This window comes from Camelus ferus, chromosome 9 (assembly GCF_009834535.1).
Source record: "Camelus ferus isolate YT-003-E chromosome 9, BCGSAC_Cfer_1.0, whole genome shotgun sequence".
Taxonomy (NCBI): domain Eukaryota; kingdom Metazoa; phylum Chordata; class Mammalia; order Artiodactyla; family Camelidae; genus Camelus; species Camelus ferus.
Genome location: NC_045704.1, coordinates 16,720,118 through 16,742,102, shown reverse-complemented (window position 1 = coordinate 16,742,102; position 21,985 = coordinate 16,720,118). Strand labels below are relative to the sequence as shown.

General features: G+C 46.4%; 2 protein-coding genes across 3 annotated transcripts; one reads left to right on the top strand and one right to left on the bottom strand.

Moving 5' to 3' along the window:
- Positions 1 to 1,173: 1,173 nt before the first annotated feature.
- On the bottom strand, positions 1,174 to 14,401 carry ETHE1 (ETHE1 persulfide dioxygenase). The gene is made up of 7 exons (XM_006175041.3): positions 14,245 to 14,401; positions 13,662 to 13,806; positions 13,349 to 13,497; positions 3,576 to 3,705; positions 2,086 to 2,175; positions 1,584 to 1,700; positions 1,174 to 1,370 (listed from the first exon to the last, which is right to left on the bottom strand). Exons 1-7 carry the CDS (start codon positions 14,323 to 14,325, stop codon positions 1,318 to 1,320), a joined length of 765 nt encoding a protein of 254 aa, XP_006175103.1. The 5' UTR covers positions 14,326 to 14,401; the 3' UTR covers positions 1,174 to 1,317.
- A 4,856-nt stretch (positions 14,402 to 19,257) lies between these two features.
- On the top strand, positions 19,258 to 21,985 carry ZNF575 (zinc finger protein 575). Of its 2 annotated transcripts, none has more exons than XM_032485895.1 (4): positions 19,258 to 19,828; positions 20,112 to 20,221; positions 20,666 to 20,777; positions 21,260 to 21,985. In XM_032485895.1, the coding sequence occupies exons 3-4, from the start codon at positions 20,696 to 20,698 to the stop codon at positions 21,916 to 21,918; spliced, it is 741 nt and encodes a 246-aa protein (XP_032341786.1). In that variant the 5' UTR covers positions 19,258 to 19,828; positions 20,112 to 20,221; positions 20,666 to 20,695; the 3' UTR covers positions 21,919 to 21,985. The 2 variants fall into 2 exon arrangements, with proteins under 2 accessions (XP_032341786.1, XP_032341787.1); XM_032485896.1 differs by lacking the exon at positions 19,258 to 19,828 and adding an exon at positions 19,917 to 19,937.

Sequence of the window (21,985 nt, the reverse complement as noted above, 5' to 3'; positions counted from 1 at the left end):
GAGAAAGGCTGCTCTGTTCCCCCTCCCCAGCAGCCCGGAAGTGGAGGGGGGGCCAACAGGTCTAACAGCTCTGGAGGGAGGAGAGAACGACCAGCTTGCCCCGCCCGCAGTCGCCACATCTGGCCTTCCCGGCCCCACCGGCCCCACCCTCAGAAAACCCAGCATGACGACCCCCTCACTCCGCCTCCAGCGCCCCCATTCCTGCCCCCTGGAGGGCCAGGCGCCTTGGTCACCTATGTATAAGCACCTCCCTAATGCCCAGACCCTGGGAATCCAGAAGGGAAGAAGGGAATGGAGACAGGGGCCTCTCCCCTCTAATGAGCCCTTTTGAAGGGCCCCGACCGGTTTGGGGAGCTGGACAAGGGGAGGGGGTGCCCTGGGCTGAGTAGGAGACCTGCCCAGAGACAGGGGAAGTGTGACCTCCCCCACTTTACTATGGGTGGAGGGCAGAGGTTAAAGGTGTCAGCCAGACCCTTTCCTCTCTGGGCAAAAACAGGAAAATAACTGGAATGTGAGAAAGGATTATTGGATGTCAGGTGCTATGTATATAAAGACTTCACACACATAAATTTATTTCATCCTCACAGCAGCCTATAGAGAAAGGGACTATTATCTCCATTTTAGGATTAGGAAATTTAGGCTGAGCAGGACAAGTGCACACAAAGTCTACACATGATATTAACACCATATTTGTCCTCTGGAAAGTCCATGTTCTTAACCATTAGGTGTACTGTCACTCAAGCTAGGAAGTGCCTGGGAGATCATTTCAGATGAGAGTAATGCTAATAGTTAACACTGATAGGTCTGCCATGCAGGCAGTGTGCCAGCCACTTCATACATATGGACTCAGGATCATCACAACACCCTGTTATTAGTACTATTATTTCCATTTTACCGATGAGGAAACTGAGGCTCAGAGAAGTGAAATGCCTTCTCCTGGGTCCCACACGGGGAAGTGGTTTAAACTTAAGACAGTGTTCTAATTCAAGGAGCTGAGAAACCCTGCCCCAAATATCTGTTTGCTTCTGATCTTGTGAGTTAGAAAACCTTCTCCTTCCAGGCTCCCAGTGTTTCTACCCTGCCCTGCTCCCTGGTCTCTCCAAGGACCAGAACTAACCACAGGCACCTCAGACTAGAAACCCAGTTGGTTCCCCCAGAAAACAGAAGTCAGACTCAGAGGAAAAAAAAAAGATTTTTATTTAAGAAGTTAGAGAGGCTGGTGAGGGAGGGGAAGAAGAGAGAGGCTCCAGTGATGGTACCTCTCCCTTCACCCCACCTAGTACATTCTTAACGGATATAAGAACCTGAGAGTCGAGGTCAGGAAGGGGGTGTCTGGACCCCACAGCGCATGTTAGCTGGAACTGCAAAGTCTGAAAGGAAGAAGCTAAGGGTGAAATCAAGGGGCCCAGGCAGACCCTCCCACTTCCCCCATGCCCCACTGGGGGCCTAGAAATCTTAATAGCCCTTCTTATTGGGGAAACTAGAGTTCTGGCCCTGGTGCTCCTCCTCCCTTCAGACCCAGGGCTCCAGACCCCCAGCACCTCCTCCCTCAAACCCAGGAGTCCAGAGCCCCAAATACTCACCTATCTGCTGAGGTTTGGGCAATTTCAGTTCATCCATGACCTTGACAAACTCCTCACAGCTGAGAGTGAGCCGAGGGTTCAGAGTCCGCTCCTCCTCCACTGTAGACACAGTGAGTCCTAATGGCCAAGGGAGGGGGAGGAATTTAGACCAGTCCAGTGCCTTGAATCACCAGGAACTACATTTCCTAGAAGGCCTTGGGGTAGTTCTCTGGCCAAGGACTAACAGATTGCTTTCCCTCCTCAATGGGCACAATGGGAAATGCAGCTTCCCACAGTTCCCTAAGTTCTATGAGGAAGTCTCAGGAGAGCCTAAGCCTTCTGGAATTCTAGGTGTCATAGTTTCTATGTCCACACTCCATACACCTAAGCACTTGATCTTTCTGCCAGAGGGATTTCTGGAAGTTGTAGTCTCCATGCTCTGTGAGGCTTACAGCAGTTTGGTATAGCTCCCTCTCAAATACTAAGTTATGTAAATCCCACACCTCCTCCAGGAAGCCCTCACCATGGTAATCATGAGCAGGGTAGATCAGACAGTCTCCTGGAAGTGTGAAGATCTTTTCATGAACTGAGTGGTACAAGGTCTTAGCACAGCCTGTGGAGGGAAAACTCAGAGGTCAGAGGAGCAACAGGAGGAGAGAAGCTCCCTAACCCCTTTCCTTCAGGAAAAGGGTGGGAGAGTAAAAATCACTGTAGCTAAACCCTCGCCCTCATTTTCTGCCAGCAGCCCTTAGTCTGGGTAGAGAAGGGGAGGGAAGGGCATTCTAGGCAGGTGGAAGAGCATATGCAAAGAATTGAGGAACGGTGAGAAAATCAGCATGGCTGTAAATAAGGTTGGGATGAGACCCTGAAGCACCAAGACTGTGTTGGGAATGGATAAATGGGAGGGTAGAAGCCTCAGAGAGAAAAAGACAGAGACTAAGATGGAGAGATAAGGAAAGAGGAAGCAAGAAGCAACCTGGGGATCTGATTACCCCCTGCCAGGTCACTGTGGCTCTGTCTCTCCTCTCTCACCCCTCCTCGCCCACCTGCTGCAAGGCAGCTACTCCCCACAATCCACTGTCCACCTTACATTCACACTCACACGCAATGGGGAGCTGAGGTTCGGAAACTAAACACCCTCCCCACAGAGAAAACCCTTAATCTAATCCCCACCCCCAGCTAAACGCCAAATGTACCACCACCTCCTAGCAGTTAAACTACTGAATCTAACAACCTCCTAGAAGCTAAACTGCTAAATCTAAACTCCTGAAACAAACTCCACACCCTTCCCCCAACCAGCTAAACCCCTCCTGGTGCGGGGGGTGGTGTGTGTGTTAAAAATACGTCCACAAACGCTTTGAAACTCTTCTCTTCAAAATATGACATTTAATTCCCCTTACCTTGACATACTAGTCTAGACTAAGTGACTTGCATCTAGGATACTGCAGAAATAAAAGAGTTTATCTTCTGAGACTAGGTCATTAAAAACAAAAATTAGGGCTTCTGTCTGTCTGTCTGTCTCTGATTGTTCCCACTGGGAGACTCCAGGTGCCATGTCATGAAGACATTCGAGCATGCCCTATGGAGAGGTCTACGTGGTGAGGAACTGAGGCCTCCTGCCAACAACCAGCACATGTCAAGCCTTCAGATGACTGCAGCCCAGGCCAGCAGCTTGGATGCAACCTCATGGGAGACCCTGAGCAAGAACCATCCAACTCAGCTACTCCCAGAGTCCTAACTCTCAGAACCTGTATAAGATAATGTTAATCACTTGTTTTAAGCCATGAGGTTCTGAGGTGATTTGTTTTATAGCAATAGATAACTAACATATACTCTGGAACCTGTCTCCCAACGGCTAAGCCCTGAACCCAGCTCTCCAGCTGCTAAACTCTAAATCTAATCCTGACCCCCCAAAAGTCTAACATTCATTATTCATTCTTGCAACTGATGCTTAGAACCCTGGCACCCACATAGCCATTCTAAGATCTTGGGCTGGGGAAAGAAGCCTGTGACCTTGCTGGAAGTCAGTCCGCCCACACCCTCGGATAAGCAGGGCGTCTCCCGTGAAGGCCATGCTGTGGTCATTCAAGACGAAGGTGACACAGCCTGGGGTGTGGCCAGGGCTGGCCCGGGTCTCCAAGGCCTGGCAGAGAGGGAGAGTACACAGAGTCACCAATAAGCCTGTGGATTTATCCTCATGGTGAAACCGGCCTCAGAAGTCCACATCCCATCCCAGGGTCACATCGAGATAACCTCTTTTTGATAAAAATGTTAAGTTAGATCTCAGGCTCAAACCTCACACCAGAGTAAACTCCCAATGAATTAAAAACTTAAAGTGAAAAAATAAAACCATAAAATTATGACAATAGAAATACAAATGAATATATGATCTCTGGTTAGGGAAGAACATTCAAATGTGATCCCCAAAGTCATAAATCATTAAGGGAAAGATCAGTGGTTTGAATTTAAATGAATCTGAAGTTTCTGAATGGCAACATCATAAACAAAATGTAAATAGAACCAACAAGCTGAAAAAATACATTTGTAACACATATATACTACACAGTGGGCAGGATACTTTACTTCCAAACAGACCCTGCAAATCAATAAGAAAAAGATAAGCATACTACAAAAAACATGGAATACTAAGCAGTTATTTAAAATTATGTCACTGATGTAAAATTTAACAATGCTATACACAAATATTTAATGGCATGGAAAGATGTTTACTATCTAGTAAGTGCAAAAAAAAGTTACAAAGCAACTTGCACAGTGTCATCTTTTTAAAAAACATATTCATTAACTCAAAATATTTTTTAGGCTTTTCCTATATTATCTTTTTTTCACAATAAATATGTCACTTTATAATTAAAAATAAAACACAAAATTCAGAATAAACTAAAGGTCTAAACATTAAAAAAACCATAAAAATTCTAGAAGGAGACATATTTATACATATAAATTATTGAGGTAGGAAAGGTTTTTCTAAGCACAATAGGAAATTCAGAGGCCATAAGGTAAAACAGGGACAGATGTGACCATATAGTTTAACTTCATTACAGAAAAAGACAAAATCAGAGTTACCAGACAAAAAAAAAAATCAGAGACAGTATTAGCAGCATGTATAAAAAAGTATTATAAAGTGTGAATAGCCATAATATATAAACAATTCCTTAAGCATCAATAAGAACCCCCAAAAGGGAAATGAGCAAAATAAAAAAATAGGCAATTCATGGAAAAGGGAACAAATAGTCAAAAAAAAAAAAAAAAAACTTTAAAGGTGTTTGATTTCCCTTAAAAGGAAGGAAGGGGAGGCGAGATCTCAATTTTAAAACTCTTATTTTTCACCTATCAGATTGGTAATTATCAGATTTGCTTAGGGTGTTTGAAGCAAGCCCTTTCATTCCCTAGGTTGTGGGTACAACTCAGTAAAACCATTTTAGAGGGCAGCTTAGTCACTTCTAGCGACATCTCAGATGCATACACTTTCTGATCCCGCAAAGCCACTTCCAAGGCTCTGCTGTTAAGAACCCCTGACACACAAGCACAGAAACACCACCCAGGGAGAGCTGACTATCTAAATCCCCATACTCAGTTCAGGGAAGCAACTGTCAGAAAAAATTATTACCCCAATGATCTAACAATCACTTATAAGATTAGTTCCCACTCACATATCATTCCTCGTCTCTTAACAGAGCCCGATTAGTTCCCACTCACACATCATTCCTCCTCTCTTAACAGAGCCCCCTCCCACCAATTAGCATCCTTGTCCAAGTCAGTCATCTGCTGACTATTGAAGGACACCATGTGCAGACCCTGTTTCTATACCCAATACCTATTCTAACCTTCCCTGCTCAGATCTCCAATTTGATTTGGAACATCAGAGTGCCCAGCCAAGCACATTCCCAGCCTCCCTATAAGGGTGAGTAGCCTCTGACAGTTCTCTGGCCAATGAGATCTCAATAGGTCTCCTGAGGATTTCTGGGAAAGCTTTTCCCTTCCTGATAAAAAACTGCCACCTCCCCTTTCCACTTCATCCAGCTCTGAACACAAGGTGTGATGGCCAGAGCTGCAGCAGCCACTTTGCAACCATAAAGAAAAGCCCAAGAGAATCCCACAAATGATAGGAATGCCAAATCAAAGAAAGTAACTATCTTCTTGCAATTCCTGCTATAGGAGAAAATTGAACTCCTATTTATTTAAGCCACTATATGGGTTTTTCAGTTCCTTTCTGCCAAACACCTTCTTAACTCATCTACAATAGGATATATGTGCAATGCAAAACAAGTGCAAAGCAAAATCACTAATCTTGCAAAATCTTGTGGGAAAAATCACATCCCCCAGCCAAAAATTAACATTATCTTTTCGTGGTAGAGGGATGATCTTTCCCTTTTTATTTCATATGTTTCCATACTCTCTGGATTTTTTTTTTTTAAAACAAAAAGCACAGGAGTCTTTTGAACTAAAAATGTGGATGGATATTCAGGAGTAATATTCAAAATATTTAACTACAGTTATAGCATGGGTACTGGCCAATCAGAAGGATGCCAGCTATAAACAACCAGTAGTTAGAAAGTGTATATACAGTTGACCCTTGAACAACTTGGATTTGAACTATGTGGGTCCACATATAGGCGGATTTTTTCAGTAGTAAATAGTACTACATGATCCGGTTTGTTGAATCCATGGATGCAGAAGAACCGCAGATAGTGGACTGTCTGTAAGAAAAGCCCTGATTTTTTAATGTAGGGAAGGTCAGTGCCCATAATTCCCTGGGTTGTTTAAGGATCAACTATATATGGTGTATGCAATTGTGTTATGTGTATAAATGGAACACAATTTTAATATCAATTGAATGAAATCCTGCTTGCCTCATGAGCCAAGATTCCCTAAGCCCCTAATGACTGAATCTATATCGCAAGTGGCTTTGCTGTTGACCAGCCTCCCTGTTTATCTTTCCCTTTTCTCAAATATCTGTCCCCACAATCCTGCTCATCTCAGGCCTCTTCTCCTTGGGCCAACCAGCAGCCTCCTCTCTGGCCTCCCAGCCTCCAACCCATCTCCTTCCTGACCCTGAGGAGGTTTTCTATCACCCAGATCCAATCTGGCCCCTCTCTGCTCCAAACCTTTCCCTGGCTCCCACGGCCCCCAGGGCAGAATTCTGGTTCCTCAGCCCCTGCTCTGGTGCCTGCCCACTTTCCCAGCCCAGTGTCTCATAGCATTCTCCTTTTCCCAACGCACCCAGCTACTCTGAAGCCCAGGGTAATTTCCAGGAGACATTAGAGTTTTCCCACACCTCTTTGCCCAGGCAATTCTCTCTGCCAGGTACACGCATCCCTCTTCTCCCATCAGTCAGAGAGAAGTCCCACCTACTTTTCAAGAGCCCTGGCACTGATCGACCCCTTCTCCTGTGCCTGGCTCCCTTCTAAGCACTCGGCATGACTAACTCATTCAGTCTACATACATCTTTATGGAGGAAGTACCCTTCCTGGCCCCATTCTACAGAAGAGGAAACTGAGGCACAGAATGAAAACAGATTATAACTACATGCAATGATATGGGTGAATTTCACAGATGCTATAAGCAAAAAAAAAAAAAAAAAAAAAAAAAAAGAGTGCACTAGGCATCAAGGATGGAGCTGGGAGGAATGGAATGAAGTGTGAAATCTCAGCCTGCCCAGGACACAGTAAGGGTAAGTGGTATTACATGAAGCTGAGATTTCAGTTCTGAATCCAGGTGAAAATATTAATCTCTTGGCGAGGACACACGAACTAGTGGTTAAGAGCAACCTCTGGAGCCAGATGACATGGGTTCTAAATTTGGCTCTGCTGTTACTAGCTGTGTGACCTTAGACAAGTTACTTCACCTTCTCTGCTCATTCGTAAAATGGGGCTAATAATTGTCCCTACTTCATAGGGTTATGAGGAACATTCAATTATTTCACATATGTAAAGCACTTTAAAAATGCCCAGCACATAATAAAGGCTATATAATAAAAAATAATAATCATATTTTAAAATTCCAAAAACACTGATCTCGTGGAACCACAAGGCCTGAAATCCTGGCTCAGCCACTTTCTCAGCATAACTTTTGAGCAAGTCACTTTCCCCTCTCTGTAAACTGGGGAAACTATTTCTGATCTCACAATGTAGTTATGAAGGTTTAATGAGACCTATTTGTCAGAAAAGGCAGAATGGAGGCTCAAAGGCCAAGTTCAGCCATAGCAGTGTTTTGTTCAGACCCCTCAGTAGTTATTAAAAGTCTGACTTTGTTTTTGACCTTTAAAAGTTTGGAAGATTTCTCAAAAATGTATATTTGCAGTTTCTAATAAAAAAACAAAAGGCTTGGTAGTAGACAGACTACATTCTGAAGCATGAATAATCAACTTTAATTATGTAGTGGGTGTCCTCCCAAAACGGGAAGCACACCCCAACATTTGTGCCCCACCACTTCCTGCTGCCAGGAAATGGTACTTGATTCTGAAAATCCTGTGAGATAAATGCCGAGAAAATGCACTTACAGAGCTCAGCACAATGCCTAGTGAGAAGTGAACACTCAATATTTGTGAACTATTATTAAGTTATTTTATTATTGTATTATTATAGTATTATTATTATTAACCAATACAAAAATATCTGTCCTCTACTTCAGCTGATAGCAGAGAGAAGTGTTAGAAAAGGAATTAAATGACCCCATGAGGAAATAACCAGACACACCCAGAAAGTGGAACATTCTACAAGGCAACAGGCAGGAAGCTTCAAAAGTCAAAGTCACGGGACAGAGAGGGTATGAAACTGCTCTAGATTAAAACAGACAAAAACACCTAATAGCCAGATGCCATATTTGAACCTCGATTGAGTCCTGGTTCCTATAAACTTAAAAATTATTCCTGGGCAACTGGATAAATTTGAACATGGGCTGGATTTCAGAAATACTTAAAAATTATTCTCTATCAATTAAAAAAATTATTGTGTATCATTAAATGTGACAAAGATTTTGTAAAAGGTTCTCAAAGTATAGTAGAGGGAACTCTGAAGGTCTGCATAATCAAAATTATTTTCACAATAGTGGGAAGAGGTCTTTTGCCCTTTTTCATTCTCATTCTGCCTTGAAGAATTCAGTGGAGTTTTCCAGAAGCTCCATGACTTGCGATGATGTCATCGCTCTGACAGTTGTTAAAATATGTGCTTCTGTATTCTTGGTTTTTTTTTTTAAGTCTCAGTTTTAACTTCTAACCTAGTAAAAAAAATTTTTTTGCATATCTGAATAGTTATATTTCTTTTTTAAAAACTTGATATATAACTGACATGTAACTAATACAGTGACTATTGATAGATAGAACCCAGGTAAACAAAAGCTTTTTCGGGCCCTCCATACTTTTTAAGAGGGTTAAAGAATCCTGAGATGAATGCATTTGAGTTGGTGAACCAGTGATGTCGGAGAAAGTGGTTATTCTTAGAAGTCTTTAGAAATGTCTGCAGTTTAGCTTTTGAATGCTAAGGGGGGCAGGGAAGTATACACACAGGAGGGAGAAATAAAGCAAAGGTGGTAAAAATGTCGGTAACTGGTGAACATCAGATGAATGGTATGAGGGTGTTAACTGTACCATTATTTCGACTTACTATAGTTTTGAAAATACTAAAAATAAAACCTTGTGGGTGGGGACACCTAACTTCTTGCCCTAAGCAGTCTCACCATTCCCAAAACTTGTTGAGTAATCCTCTTAGCTGTAGAATATTCTGCAGGGATCTTGTGGGGCCTGCCTAACCCCATATTCTTTCCAAAGATTTATTCTTCCCTTTCACGATGCAACAAGTGCGTGACACAGCTCCACAGCTGCTCTTTTGCCTACTTCCTGCCACAGAGCTATCTTCCCAAAGCTACCTCCCATTAATTAAACCCGACGCAAAAAAGGAGCAGGGCCGCTCCCTTGCCTGGCAGTTCCCGTGGGCCGCACTGCCCCCTGGTGGCAAGTCAGCTCTCGCCGCCTTTTCCATTTGGTCTCCAAGTTCATACCTCTGCTCCGTGTTATTCAAAAGCGCTTTATCTTGGGATAACCAACTACTGTTTTTAGGCTCTCTAAATTCGAAAACCCAAAATGTCATTTTCTTTTTCTTCTTTTAAAAAAAATTTAAAAGTTGAAGTACAGTCAGTTACAATGTGTCAATTTCTGGTGTACAGCAGTGTCCCAGTCGTGCGTATATATTTATATTCTCAAAATGTCATTTTCTGTTGTAGCTAAATTCTCTGAACCTTCATCAGCTAAACATTCCTTTCTTATGTGAAAGAAAACAAAATTAGAATTTGTTGTTCTGTTTAGGGGACCATGTACTGATAACTACAACGTAAAGATGCATCAAAAAATAGGATGGAGTGATGGATGGATAGAGGTGTATGTTGTAAATGTTTTCCCAACTTTTCTGTATGCCTCCATCTTTTCACAAAATGTTGGGGTTGGAAGGGGCGGGGAGGTGGCGGGTAGATTGGTTCCATAATTCAACTATTTAATTCCAAATAGGAGGAACCACTGAAAACCACAGGTGGGCCACATGATGATCATCTGTGAGCTTTTAAAATACACTGATTTCTTGCCTCAAACAATTAAATCAGAATCTCTAAAGTGGAACCTGACAAGGGAGAGTAATAGCTCAGTGGTAGAGCACATGCTTAACATGGATGAGGTTTTGGGTTCAATCCCTGGTACCTCCACCAAAAAAAAAAAAAAAAAAAAGATTAAAGTGGAATCTGAGGGATTAGTATCTTGAGAAGCACCCTCCCAAAATCAATATATTTAAGGCAAGACGACTCTTCTGAATCCGTCACCCATGGGAGCTAAAACTGTCAAGTCTCAATCGTTGCTTATTAAACCAGAAAAATCCATTCTACAATGAAACCATCCAAATTTGGCTCACCGTGAATGTAAAATGTACAACCAGTTCAAAAACTGGCAGTTTCTACTAAAGTTAAATATACCTCAGTTCTGAGACACAGCAAGTCCACTCCCTGGAATTGAGTGTAACGGCCACTAAGAGATTTGTATAAGAATCTTCACAGCAGTGCTATTCAGAATAGCCCAAAACTGAAATCAACCATCAAAAGGAGAATGGATATAAACTGTCATCAATTCATGTCACAATGACATGCTCTACAACAGTAGTTGGCAAACTATGGCCAGTGCACCGAATTTGGCCTGCCACCTGCTTTTGCAAGCCTGAGAACTAAGAATGGGCTTTATACTTTTTCATGATTGAAAAAAAAAAAAGTCAAAATAAGAATGACATTTCACAACACATGAACATTAGTGAAATTCAAGTTACTGTGGCCATCAGTAAAGTTTTGTTGGAGTAGAGCCAGGCTTATTCATTTATGCATTGCCTCTGAATGCTTCCACACTAACAGGAGAATTCAGTCATTACAACAGAGACCCATACAGCCTGCAAAACCAAAAATATTTACTGTCTGCTCCTTTACAGAAAAAGTTTGCCAACCTCTGCTATATCCCAAGAGAAAGAAAGAACTACAATCATATACAACAGTATGAAGAGTAAAAGAAGCAGACACAGGAGTACACACTATATGATTCCTGTTTATAAGGTCCAAGATGCAGAGAACTAGCCTATGAGTAAATAAGTTAGAAGAATGGTCCCTTGGCAGGCTGTGATGCCCAGGGAGTGGGACAAGGAAGCCTTCTGGGATGATGGTCATATTCTGGATCTGTATCTGAGCAGTGGATACACAAGGACAGATGTGTGTAAAAATTTACCAAGCCACACACGTACAATATGTGCACTTTTTACTATATAATATGCATGTTACAATTTGAATTTTTTTAAATGGGGGGGGGGAGAGGAAGAGAAAAAAGTGCCCAACTTTAAAGGTTTATAAGGAACTCGGTTGAAGACCAAACAAAACGCTGAATAATCATAGAGACAGAAAATAAAAAGGACCGTTGACAAGGATGTGGAGGAATTGGAACCCTCACACAACTGGTGGGGACATAAAATAATGCAGCCACTTTGGATAATAGTTTCTGATAACAGTTTGGCAGCTCCTCAAACTGGTAAACAGAATTACCACATGATCTAGCAATTCCATCCTAGGTATATACCCAAAAGGAATGAAAACATACGTCCAAAGACTTGTACATGAATATTCATAGCAGCACTATTCATAACAGCCAAAAAGTGGAAACAATTCAAATGCCCATCAATTGATGAATGAATAAATAAAGTGAAAAATATCTGTACAATGGAGTATTATTCAGCAATGAAAAGAAGTGAAACACTGACACATGCTACAACATGGATGAACCTTGAAAACGTATGATCAGTGACAGAAGCCAGTCACAGAGACCACACATTGTATTTTATCATTTCTATGAAATGTCCAGAAGAGGCAAATCTACAGAGACAGAAAGTGGATTAGTGGTTGCCTAAGTCTGTAGGAGTGAAAAGGGGGCACAGTGGGGTGACAGCTAAGGGGTGTGGGGTTTCTTTCTGGCTTGATGAAAATATTCTAAAATTAATCGTGGTAATGGATACACAACTCTGTGAATATACTATGTCATTGAATAGTACAATTTAAATGGGTGAACTGGATGGTTTGTGAATTATATCAATAAAGCTGTTTAGAAAAACACATGCTAAAGCTACACCTTCACAGCTAAACCCTTCCACACTGAATCACTGAAATCACTCATCCAATTGAACAAAGGGCTCATCTTGACACAAAACTCCAATCATTTCTAACACTTCTAAGGCTTCCCACCCCCAAGAAATGCTCGTTAGCACCTGCTTATCATATACAGTGTACATAAATGTACAATGCATTTTTTTAACCTGCTTCCAGAAAAAGGCTTGAAATAAAGAGGCTGTGACCAGTGGAGCTAAACCCTCTGATCCCACGCATAGTCCTCATTTCTGCAGAATACTGACTCAGATATACTGTTCCTGTTTAGCAAAACCCTCTAACCTGGAGGCTGAGACCTCACCCTGTCACCTAACATTCTGTCCCCAAAGTCAGGCAAACTTTCTAAATCTTTAGCAACTCTGATCAGAAAAAAAGTCCTGCCAGCTCTTTCCCCTCCCTCTGAGGGTCACTCCCCTTTGAACCCTCCTCACCCATCATATTTCCCTCGACTGAAATTCTTGCCAGAAACCTGCTGATTATGCTTGTGGCAGAGAGAGGAGGTAGGAACCTTCAGACTTTCTCCTGTGTGGTAATAGCAGGGCTGGGGTTAGGGTGAGGCAAGCAGCCGCCTAGGGCACAACATTTAAGGAGGCGCCAGCCTAGGGCACTACATTTAAGGAGGCGCCCACTTGAAGGTGCCAACCCTGCCTTTGCACGACCTGGAAAATGAGCGCCTCCTTAAATATGTTTGTCTTCACCCTAGTCCAAGCCCAGGGCAAAAGGACCCTCTTCCTCCAACAGTGGCTCTAGGATGTCAGGGCTGGGCCTCTCAGCCTTGACCTTGGAATTCCAGCTCCGAATCAAATTGTATGAGACACCAGGCCAAAGGAGCTGCCCCAAAGCTACAGGAACTTCCAAAAATGTTGACTTAAAGGGCTTGGCTAGAGATACACCTGCCCAGGGCCTCTTGCCCCAGTTTTCCACCTGGGTTTATGGTGCCCTCCACCCAGAGAGAGAAACTGGAGCCCAGGATCAGGAACCCAGGTCTGAGGCCCCTCCTACTCCAGGACTCAGGAGTCCAGCCCTCCAGCCCCCTCTTTCCTTTACTCCACGAAGTCCAGGCCACCACCCTCTCGGGGACCCAGCATCCAACTCACAAAGCGCCCGAAGGGGATGGAGTCTCCATCCTCAATGTGCAAGTCAGCCTGGGCCCCACTAAGGCGGGAGATCATAGACTGGCAGCCGGGGAGTAGGGTCCGGAGCAGCCCCGTGCCCGTAACGTGGTCGGCATGGCAGTGGGTATTCACTAGGAGAGAGAGGAGGGCCAGGTCTAGGAGCGCACAGAGAGGACGCAGGATTCCCAGCCCCAAGCCCCGTTCTCCCTCAGACCCAGGAATCTGGGCCCATAACTCCCCAGTCCACTCTACGGCCCCGCCCCTAAGACCCAGGAGTCCGACCCCCCAAACTGACCAGCATACAGCAGCCGCAGCCCCAGCTCCTTGATCAACTGGGCATCCCGATGCGCTGTCTCCAGGACTGGGTCGATCAGAACAGCTTCTCGGGACTCTCTGTCACCCAGGAGGTAAGTGTAGGTGCAGCTCTTGGGCTCAAACATCTGGGAAGGGGGTGGAGGACAGGTGAGAGTGCAGAACCAGACTCCTACTCATAGAGGACCCAGGAGTCCAGGCTTCAACTCAGTTCTCTTCCTAAGATCCAGAAGCAGAAACCCCAGCCCCCTTTTATCCCCGGAGTCAGGAGTCTGGGACCCCAGCACCTTACTCCGTTTGAACCAGCGAGTCCCAACTTTAATTTACCCCCAATTCTAGGTCTCCATCACCCTCTTCTGTAAAGGACGCAGGAGTCTGGCCCCAAGCCCAGGGGATCCCAGATCTCTCCCATTTAAAGGACGCCAAAGTCTAGCCCCTCGCCCTTTTCCTCAAAGATCCAGGCGTCGGGGCCCGGGTATCTGTTCGGATTTAAAGGACCCACGAGTTCCGCCCCCGCCACCTCACAGGGCCCAGTAATCTCGCTCCCGGGTCCAGCCACCTCGAACCTGCCGTAGGAGGATGGGGGCTCCAGACCCACTCTGTTGGCTGAGCTGCCGTCCGGCGACCCTCAGTGCGGACCCCGCCATCGCGCCAGCGGCCGGATAGGGACTGAGCCGAGGCGGAAAGCCTGCGGAAGCCTGTGCACCAGGGCTGACCCCCGGAGGGGCGGGGCAAGGGGCGGGGCAAGGGGCGGGGCCCGCCTTAAAGGGGCAGAGGGTGCCTGGGGCCAAGAGCGGGGCCGGCGGAGAAGGGCTGGGGGTGATGGTGAGACTTCAGAGACCTAGGAAACAGTGAGACCTGGAGAAAGAAAGAGCAGAAAGCCACTCAAAGGGCGACGGAGGCACACCGGGAGAAGCACAGACTTCTCTCCCTAGAGAGAGAGAAACTCAACAAGAGACCCTAATATACTCATCGCCCCGGGGCCATTTTATTGGAAAAGCAGGTGGTCGAACCCTCATTGTTAGAAAGAAAAAGATGTTTGGTTCAGTGTCTTTAGTGTCTTTGGGGACTGTTGGGTGGGTGTCTGGTCCCAGAACAACAGATTATTCTGTTAAAGTTTATTTTAAAATCGCTTAAGTATTTTACCAGGGATGTTTGTCTCTTCTCAGGAAGAAATCATTTTCAAAAAATAATTGTCCATGATACCTTGCCAAATCAGGTTGGGGATCATTTGGCGTCTGTTGGAATGTGAGCCTCTAAAAACAGCTTTTGTTCATTTACACCAAGGACCCAGAGATGAGAAATTGTCTAGTCATCAAGTGTCTGAAAGTTTGCTCTTTGGAATCATATCAGTAGTTAGAATATGGCATCCCACTCTTGTCTGGAGGGTCTAAGTCACTTCATCACAGATACAGAAGGCCGACTCTACCACACCATTTTATATAAGGGACTTGCACATTTGCCGATTTTGGTATCCAAGGGGGTCCTAGAACTAATCTCCCATGGATAACAAGGGAGAGGGACAACTGTAACTGTCTCTCCCCCTGTGTTTAGAGAGACAGCCAGTGCTTCTTCTGTGGTCCGCTCTCCTTAGCTACAGCAAGTCCATAAAACCCTACTTTGTCCCTGGTCGGCTTTATCAAGGGAGAGATTCAGCCAGCCACTCGGAGACAAGGAAGATGTTCAGAGACTCCGTGATACCAAAAAGAGATCTGGAGAGACTTTCAGAGATGCATGGAGAAATACAGAGTTGACATGGGATGTTCGTCAAAGAAATATGGTCACAAAGGTACATTTGGAGATTCTAGAAGACTGTGGAGATGGGGAGAGATGTGGGGAGCAGGGAGAAATGTGCAGGAAGAAGAAGAAAATCTTTCAGCACTGGGAAACACCCAGATCGAGGAGAAACAGGTATAAAGAACAGCTCAGACTCAAGGAGAGACCTTTGTTCATTTATTCCTCACATTGAGGTCTCCTGCATGTCTGGCCCAAGCTGGGCAAAGCTGGGGACTCAAGGTGAGTCCTCAGTTTGGTTGGTGGGGGAAAGGGGTACAGACATCAGTGTTAAAACAAGGAGAGGTACAGAGATTGCCAGGAACTCAGGGAAGGGAGAAATCAAGAAAACAGGGACCCCCAGGTACTCTTTACTGTGAGAGTCCCCAAATAAGACCTCCTCACACCTAGGGCCCATTCCTAAATAATTTTTGCAGGATTGCTAGACCATTACTTGTCCCTTGAAGGTGTACACACCCGGTGGGGGTTTTGTAGGGTCAGCTATGTGATGTTCTAAGAGTTAGAAACTGGCATCACCCTTCCCAGCTGTGTGACCTCGGGCTCAAAACTTAACCACTTCTGGGCTTCTGTTTTCTCATCTGTAACTTGCAGTTGAAAATAGCTCCTCTCTCACTGTGAAGATCCAAGAAAAGATACATGCACCCCAATGTTCATTGCAGCATTGTTTACAATTGCCAAGATAACATCCATCAACAGATGAAAGGATAAAGATATGGTACATATATACAATGGATGACTACTCAGGCATAAAAAAATGAAACATTGCCATTTGCAGCAACATGGATGGACTTGGAGGGCATTATGCTAAGTGAAATAAGTCAGACAGAGAAAGACAAATACCGTATGATATCACTTATATGTGGAATGTAAAAAATAAAATGGTGGGGAGGGAATAGCTCATTGGTAGAGTGTGTGCTTAGCATGCACAAGGTCCTGGTTTCAATATCCATTAAAAAATGAATACATAAATAAAAACCTAATTGCCCCCCCAAAAAACCAAAAAAATTAAAAATAAAACAAACTAGTGAATATAACAAAAAAGAAACAGACTCACAGTTACAGAGAACAAACTGGTGATTACCAGTGGGGAGACAGAAGATGGAAGCAATACAGGGGTAGGGGATTAAGAGATACAAACTATTAGGTATAAAATAAGCTATGAGGATATATTGTACAACATGGGGAATATAGCCAATATTTTATTACTTTTAATGGAGTATAACCTTTAAAAATAGTGAATCACTAGATTGTACACGTGTAATATATAACATTGTACAGTGACTATGTTTCAATTTTTAAAAATATCCAATGAGACCACACATGCAAAGAGTTTGGGAAGCACCCAGCACAGAACAAGTTCTTGGGTATTCTGCTCTCAGGGAGGTGGCTATCATTGTTTCATCACCATCCTTTATTCCTTCCTTCTCTTGCTACTTCCTCCCAATTCATCATTAAGCCCTGTTAAGTTAACCTCTCCAATCAGGCTGCTTTTCCATCATCACACCCTCTGCCCTAGTCAAAGAGGTAGCCAAGTATGAATGCAAATTACACAAATCCCAGGGTTAGTTTGCAGAGGTTCAAATCCTGGCCCTGCTACTTCCTGATTGTGTAACCTTGGATAAGTCTTTACACGCCTCATTTTTATCTTCTGTGCGACGAAGAGTAGCACCTCCACTTGAAAAACTGTTGTCAGGATTAAATGAATGAACATATACAAAGCACTCAGGACAGTTTCTGATATACAATAAGTGCTGCAGAAATGCTGGTAATTAATATTATAATTAACATGTAACAGCCACCTCACTGGCTTCTGTGTTCCACTCTGCCTCCCTACATTCCATTTTCCATGCAACAGCAAGTGAACCTTTTAAAATGTCAATGAAAAAGAGGCAGAAGAGTCACAGCAAACAAATTCAAGTGTGGATCTTGCTTAAATCCTGATTCAAACGAATTAAGTGTAACAAAAAGATTTTTACGGGATACAATGTATGGCATATGCATATAGCTTCAAAATCACCTGAGAGGAGTGGGTGGGGGAAATGAAACAACCTTGGTCATGAGTGGATAACAGTTGAGGTTGGCCAGTTCTATTACTGATGCAGAGAACAATTCTATTACTCTCTTGACTTTTTCTATAGGTTTGAAATAAAATAAAACATGGTACTTGGAAAGGAAAAGAAAGATTCAGATGGGACCATGGGGGAAATGTGGTAACATAAAGAAACAAGTCTAAATTTTGAAGGGTGTGATAAAGATACTGTGGTTATGTGTAAAAAAGAAAAAGTGAGTCCTTATTTTTTAGAGACACAGGCTGAAGTGTTTCTGGATGAAATGTCTGGAATTTACTTCAAAATAATTTAAGAGGCTCAAGGAAGGGTGTTGGGGGATGATGAAGGAAGACTAGCCATGTTGAACCTAGGTGATGGCTATATGGGGGTTATTTTCATCCCCTCCCTCTCCTTTTATGTATGTTTGAAAATTTCCATGACCTTAAAAAATGGTAAAAAAAAAAAAAAAAAAAAAAGACGATATGCAAACCTCAACAAGTTCATATCACTTCCCATGTTTAAAACTCTCTCTGGGTTTCACATCCAGTTTAGGCCTACTTCCAACTCCGTGACCTCAAGTTCACATTTTCCCCATCATTCTGTCTTCCCATCAGAGAGGGCTTGATTACTAATTCTTTCAAGTAATCACTTGACATAGATTTCTTGGACACCTACTATGTGCTCAGCCTTGTTGTGGATGCTGGGCACAGGGAGATGAACAAGAGAGAGAAGTTGTCCATCTTAACAGAGCATGCATTCTGTGAAGACAGGTATACAGGGTTAAGCACACACAAGGGGGATGAGACAACAGAAGGATGGAGGAAAGGAGGGACTCTATGAGCTGAGGGTGGGGCAGGGGAGGCCTTCTGTAGTGTTAATGTTTGGGCCAAGATCTGAGGCAGGGAGTTAGGCAGGCAAAGTGATGAAGAAGGAACTTGTGGGGACAGAAGGCACAGCTAGTGTAAAGGCCATGAGGTAGGCTTGACCATGGCATGTACAAGAAATGGAAGGAAGATCAGTGAGTTTGGAGCATGACGTGACAGATAGGAGAGATGCCTTGAACACAGCATAATCCTTCCCATCTTGGGGTCTGTGCACTTGTGTCCTGGGACAACCGTGACCCTGCCATAGCTTAGTTCAATGCACAATAAAAACAAAAAGTAATATTGATAACATTTACTGAGCACTGTAAGCACTGTTCTGAACACTTTTCATTGGTTACTGAATTTAATCTTAACAACCCTCCATTTTATAAATGAGGAAGCCCAGGCCTAGAAAGACTTGCCCAAGGTCACACAGCTGGAAAGTGGCAGAGCCAAGATTTCAAAGCAGTTACTCATGCAATCTGGCTCCAGAGCCCAAATAATCTTTCCGTACAACTCCCACGGCTCCCAGGGCTTGCCGGACTTTGTGAATTATCAGGCTGAAGACCCACCCACGAGGGGTGGTTTGCAGGCACTTCACGGTTATTCCTGTGCTGGGCGGGAAGGTGCACCGTCACTTCCCAGGGGAAGGGTGACACGCATGCCTCTCTCGGCCTGGTACCAGGAGCTCTAGCCAGGCACCAGGTCTTGGGCACCTGGGGACCGCCTCCCTCCCCGCCGCCGGGCCGTAGCATTGGGGTGGGGGTGGAGGGCTAAGAATCCTGAATCGCCCAATGGCGAAGAGTGCCGAGCGCTGTGCAAATAACGTGACTGTCTTTGGGCGTCAGCTCGTTCAGAGCCCAGAGTCCCGCTCCGCCCTCTCTCGAAGAAATGGCTAGACTTTTTTTTTAGCCAACGCCTTGAGTGGTATAATAGGCAGCGGGCTCTTGAAGCTGATTAGGGATACGGAATTCTCTAAAAGAAAGGGGACATAGAAAAAGGAAAACTGCATACGCTGCGCGCTGTCTCAGTGGTTTCTGAGTTAGGTTCCCCCATGTTAGCTTCTACACGTGGTTGACTCCCGTCAGCCACCGTAGGCCCCACAAGCCGCGGTACACTTTCCTCCGGTCCTTCGACCGTTAGCTCTGCGCTTGCTCACCAGCTTGCCTTGCCTTACGCACCTACCCCCTCCTTCCATTCCGTCTCCCTCGCACCAGCCTCCGCGGGCCGGGACTGCGCATGCGTACTGACACCCCCACCGACCTGGCGTGGGAGGAGGGGATGGAAATGAGGCTGGGCCCAGCGGCTCGCGCGCGCTCCCTCCCTTGCCCTCCCGTCGCAGGCCAGGCGGTGCAGCTCCGCGGCGTCCGAAGGCAGCGCCGCAGCGGCCGCGGCTGCCGCGGGAGGGGCCCAGAGCCCCGCCCCCGGGGAGGGGCCGTCCGCAGGTGAGGGGGAGGCAGGGATCTGGGCCCGGACACCTGGGTTTTCGAGAAATGGATTGCGGGCTGGACATCAGAACTCCCGGAAAGGGATCTATTGGGTCCTGATGCATAGGTCCCGGAGGGGCTGCATCGGGTGCCTGAGCTTTGGGAGGGTGCATTAGTACCCGAATGTCATGCTCCCAAGGGGTTCGTTGAGGCCCGGACGCTTAGGACCCCGAGGGGGAAATCCATTAGGGGTCTCTGGATCGCAGCACACTAGCCACGCTCATTCTGTGTCTTCTTCCAGGTCTCCCCTCTACCCTCCCCGGCTCCAGCTCCATACCGGGGATGAAACTTGGCGACAAGAAGGAGGGAGTTCACACGGCGTCAATGGACTGAGACTAAGCCAAGCGCCGGGTAAAGCTACCTAATCCCGCCCACTGAGCGCGTAGGCTCCTCCCCTGGGGCAGAGTTGCTGAGCAACCGACTTTGAGTCCTGTTTGTATAGCTCCACCAATCCCTGTCTTAGGTTCCGCGGCCGGTCCGCCAGTCTCTGGACATAGGCCCCGCCCACTCCGCGCTCTTGAAGGCCCCGAGTTAAAGTTGTAGAGGCCCCGCCTACTCCACTCGAAGGCCCAAACCCTGGGACTAAGTTCCAAATGTACTGCTTCTGGTCGGGTTTGCATAACCCCGCCCACTGTACTCTTAGGCCCCGCCTTCCCGCAGCGCCCATCCTCCCTTTATAGAATTCCAGACTTAAATAGACCCTGCTCCAAAGCAGACTGACCCCTGACTATAGGCCCTCTAGCCCTATCCCCAACAGCCTAATAACCACCGGCGTCACCTCCTCTCCCGCCCTAGGCCCTCCCTGTAGGTTCCTGGGTCAGCAAGATGCAGGAGCGCGATGTGGAGTCTGCGGCCGGGGTCACGGATCCTAGTCCCACTGGCAAGGAGCCTGTGACCAAGGGAGAAGGTGAGCGCGGCCCCATCTGTGGGTAGGGGTCATTTTTCAGGAATTGGGACTAAGAGGGAATCTCAGGGTGAAAGTTTAAGGGCTCAGGGTGATAACCATTTCGGATCCCAGAAACGCGACATTCTGGGGAGTCCTCCAGGTAGTCTTTGGGGATCTCAGCGATCACTTCTAGGGCTCAAGAAATTACAGGAGGGACAGGGGAGATGACATGAAGGATTTCCGGGTGATCACTTGGGAAGATACTAGAAACGGACATCTTAGCTTCGGGGAAGCCTCAGCTCTGGGGTCCAGCTAGGTAACCCTTTGGAGTCTCTTAGGATGATGCATGGCAGAGGGGTGAGGGGCAGGAATATGCCATTTGGGGAATCTCGCTGATTCTTGAGGTGCCCAGGTACACTGGAATATCAAGGTCGAAGGGGAGAGCGGTCTAGACTCAGGGCGTTGGCTGCTTCCTGGAGCCCACCAACCCTCCTGTCCCCTAGCTCCCGACCAGGGCCTGACGCAGAAGCCCAGCCAGTCGGTTCCAGGGCCCAACACATCCGCGGGGGCGCCTTCCCGACCCCGCCGGCGGCCCCCGCCCCAGCGCCCGCACCGCTGCCCCGACTGTGACAAGGCCTTCTCATACCCGTCCAAGCTGGCCACGCACCGGTTGGCGCACGGCGGCGCCCGCCCCCACCCGTGCCCCGACTGCCCCAAGGCCTTCTCCTACCCCTCCAAGCTGGCAGCCCATCGCCTCACGCACAGCGGCGCCCGCCCCCACCCGTGCCCGCACTGCCCAAAGGCCTTTGGCCACCGATCCAAGCTGGCAGCCCACCTCTGGACCCACGCGCCCGCCCGCCCCTACCCGTGCCCCGACTGCCCCAAGTCCTTCTGCTACCCCTCCAAGCTGGCAGCCCACCGCCACACGCACCATGCCACGGACGCCCGCCCCTATCCTTGCCCACACTGCCCCAAAGCTTTTTCATTCCCCTCCAAGCTGGCCGCCCATCGCCTATGTCACGATCCCCCCACCGCACCGGGCAGCCAGGCCACTGCCCGGCATCGCTGCTCCAGCTGCGGCCAGGCATTTGGCCAGAGACGCCTCCTACTCCTTCACCAACGAAGCCACCACCAGGCTGAGAGCCAGGGGGAGCGGGAGTGAGCCCACCCCTTGGCTCACTGGCTCCCTCTGCCGCCAGCCCCGATCAATAAAGAGGTGGCATCTCTAA

Coding starts and splice junctions, on each gene's coding strand:
- ETHE1 (XM_006175041.3), bottom strand. CDS start 14,325: ATGGCGGGGTCCGCACTGAGGGTCGCCGGACGGCAGCTCAGCCAACAG. Junction 13,807..14,244: donor CCCCCATCCTCCTACGGCAG/GTTCGAGGTGGC, acceptor CCCCCTTCCCAG/ATGTTTGAGCCCAAGAGCTG. Junction 1,371..1,583: donor GCCCAAACCTCAGCAGATAG/GTGAGTATTTGG, acceptor TCTTCCTTTCAG/ACTTTGCAGTTCCAGCTAAC.
- ZNF575 (XM_032485895.1), top strand. CDS start 20,696: ATGCAGGAGCGCGATGTGGAGTCTGCGGCCGGGGTCACGGATCCTAGT. Junction 20,778..21,259: donor GCCTGTGACCAAGGGAGAAG/GTGAGCGCGGCC, acceptor CCTGTCCCCTAG/CTCCCGACCAGGGCCTGACG.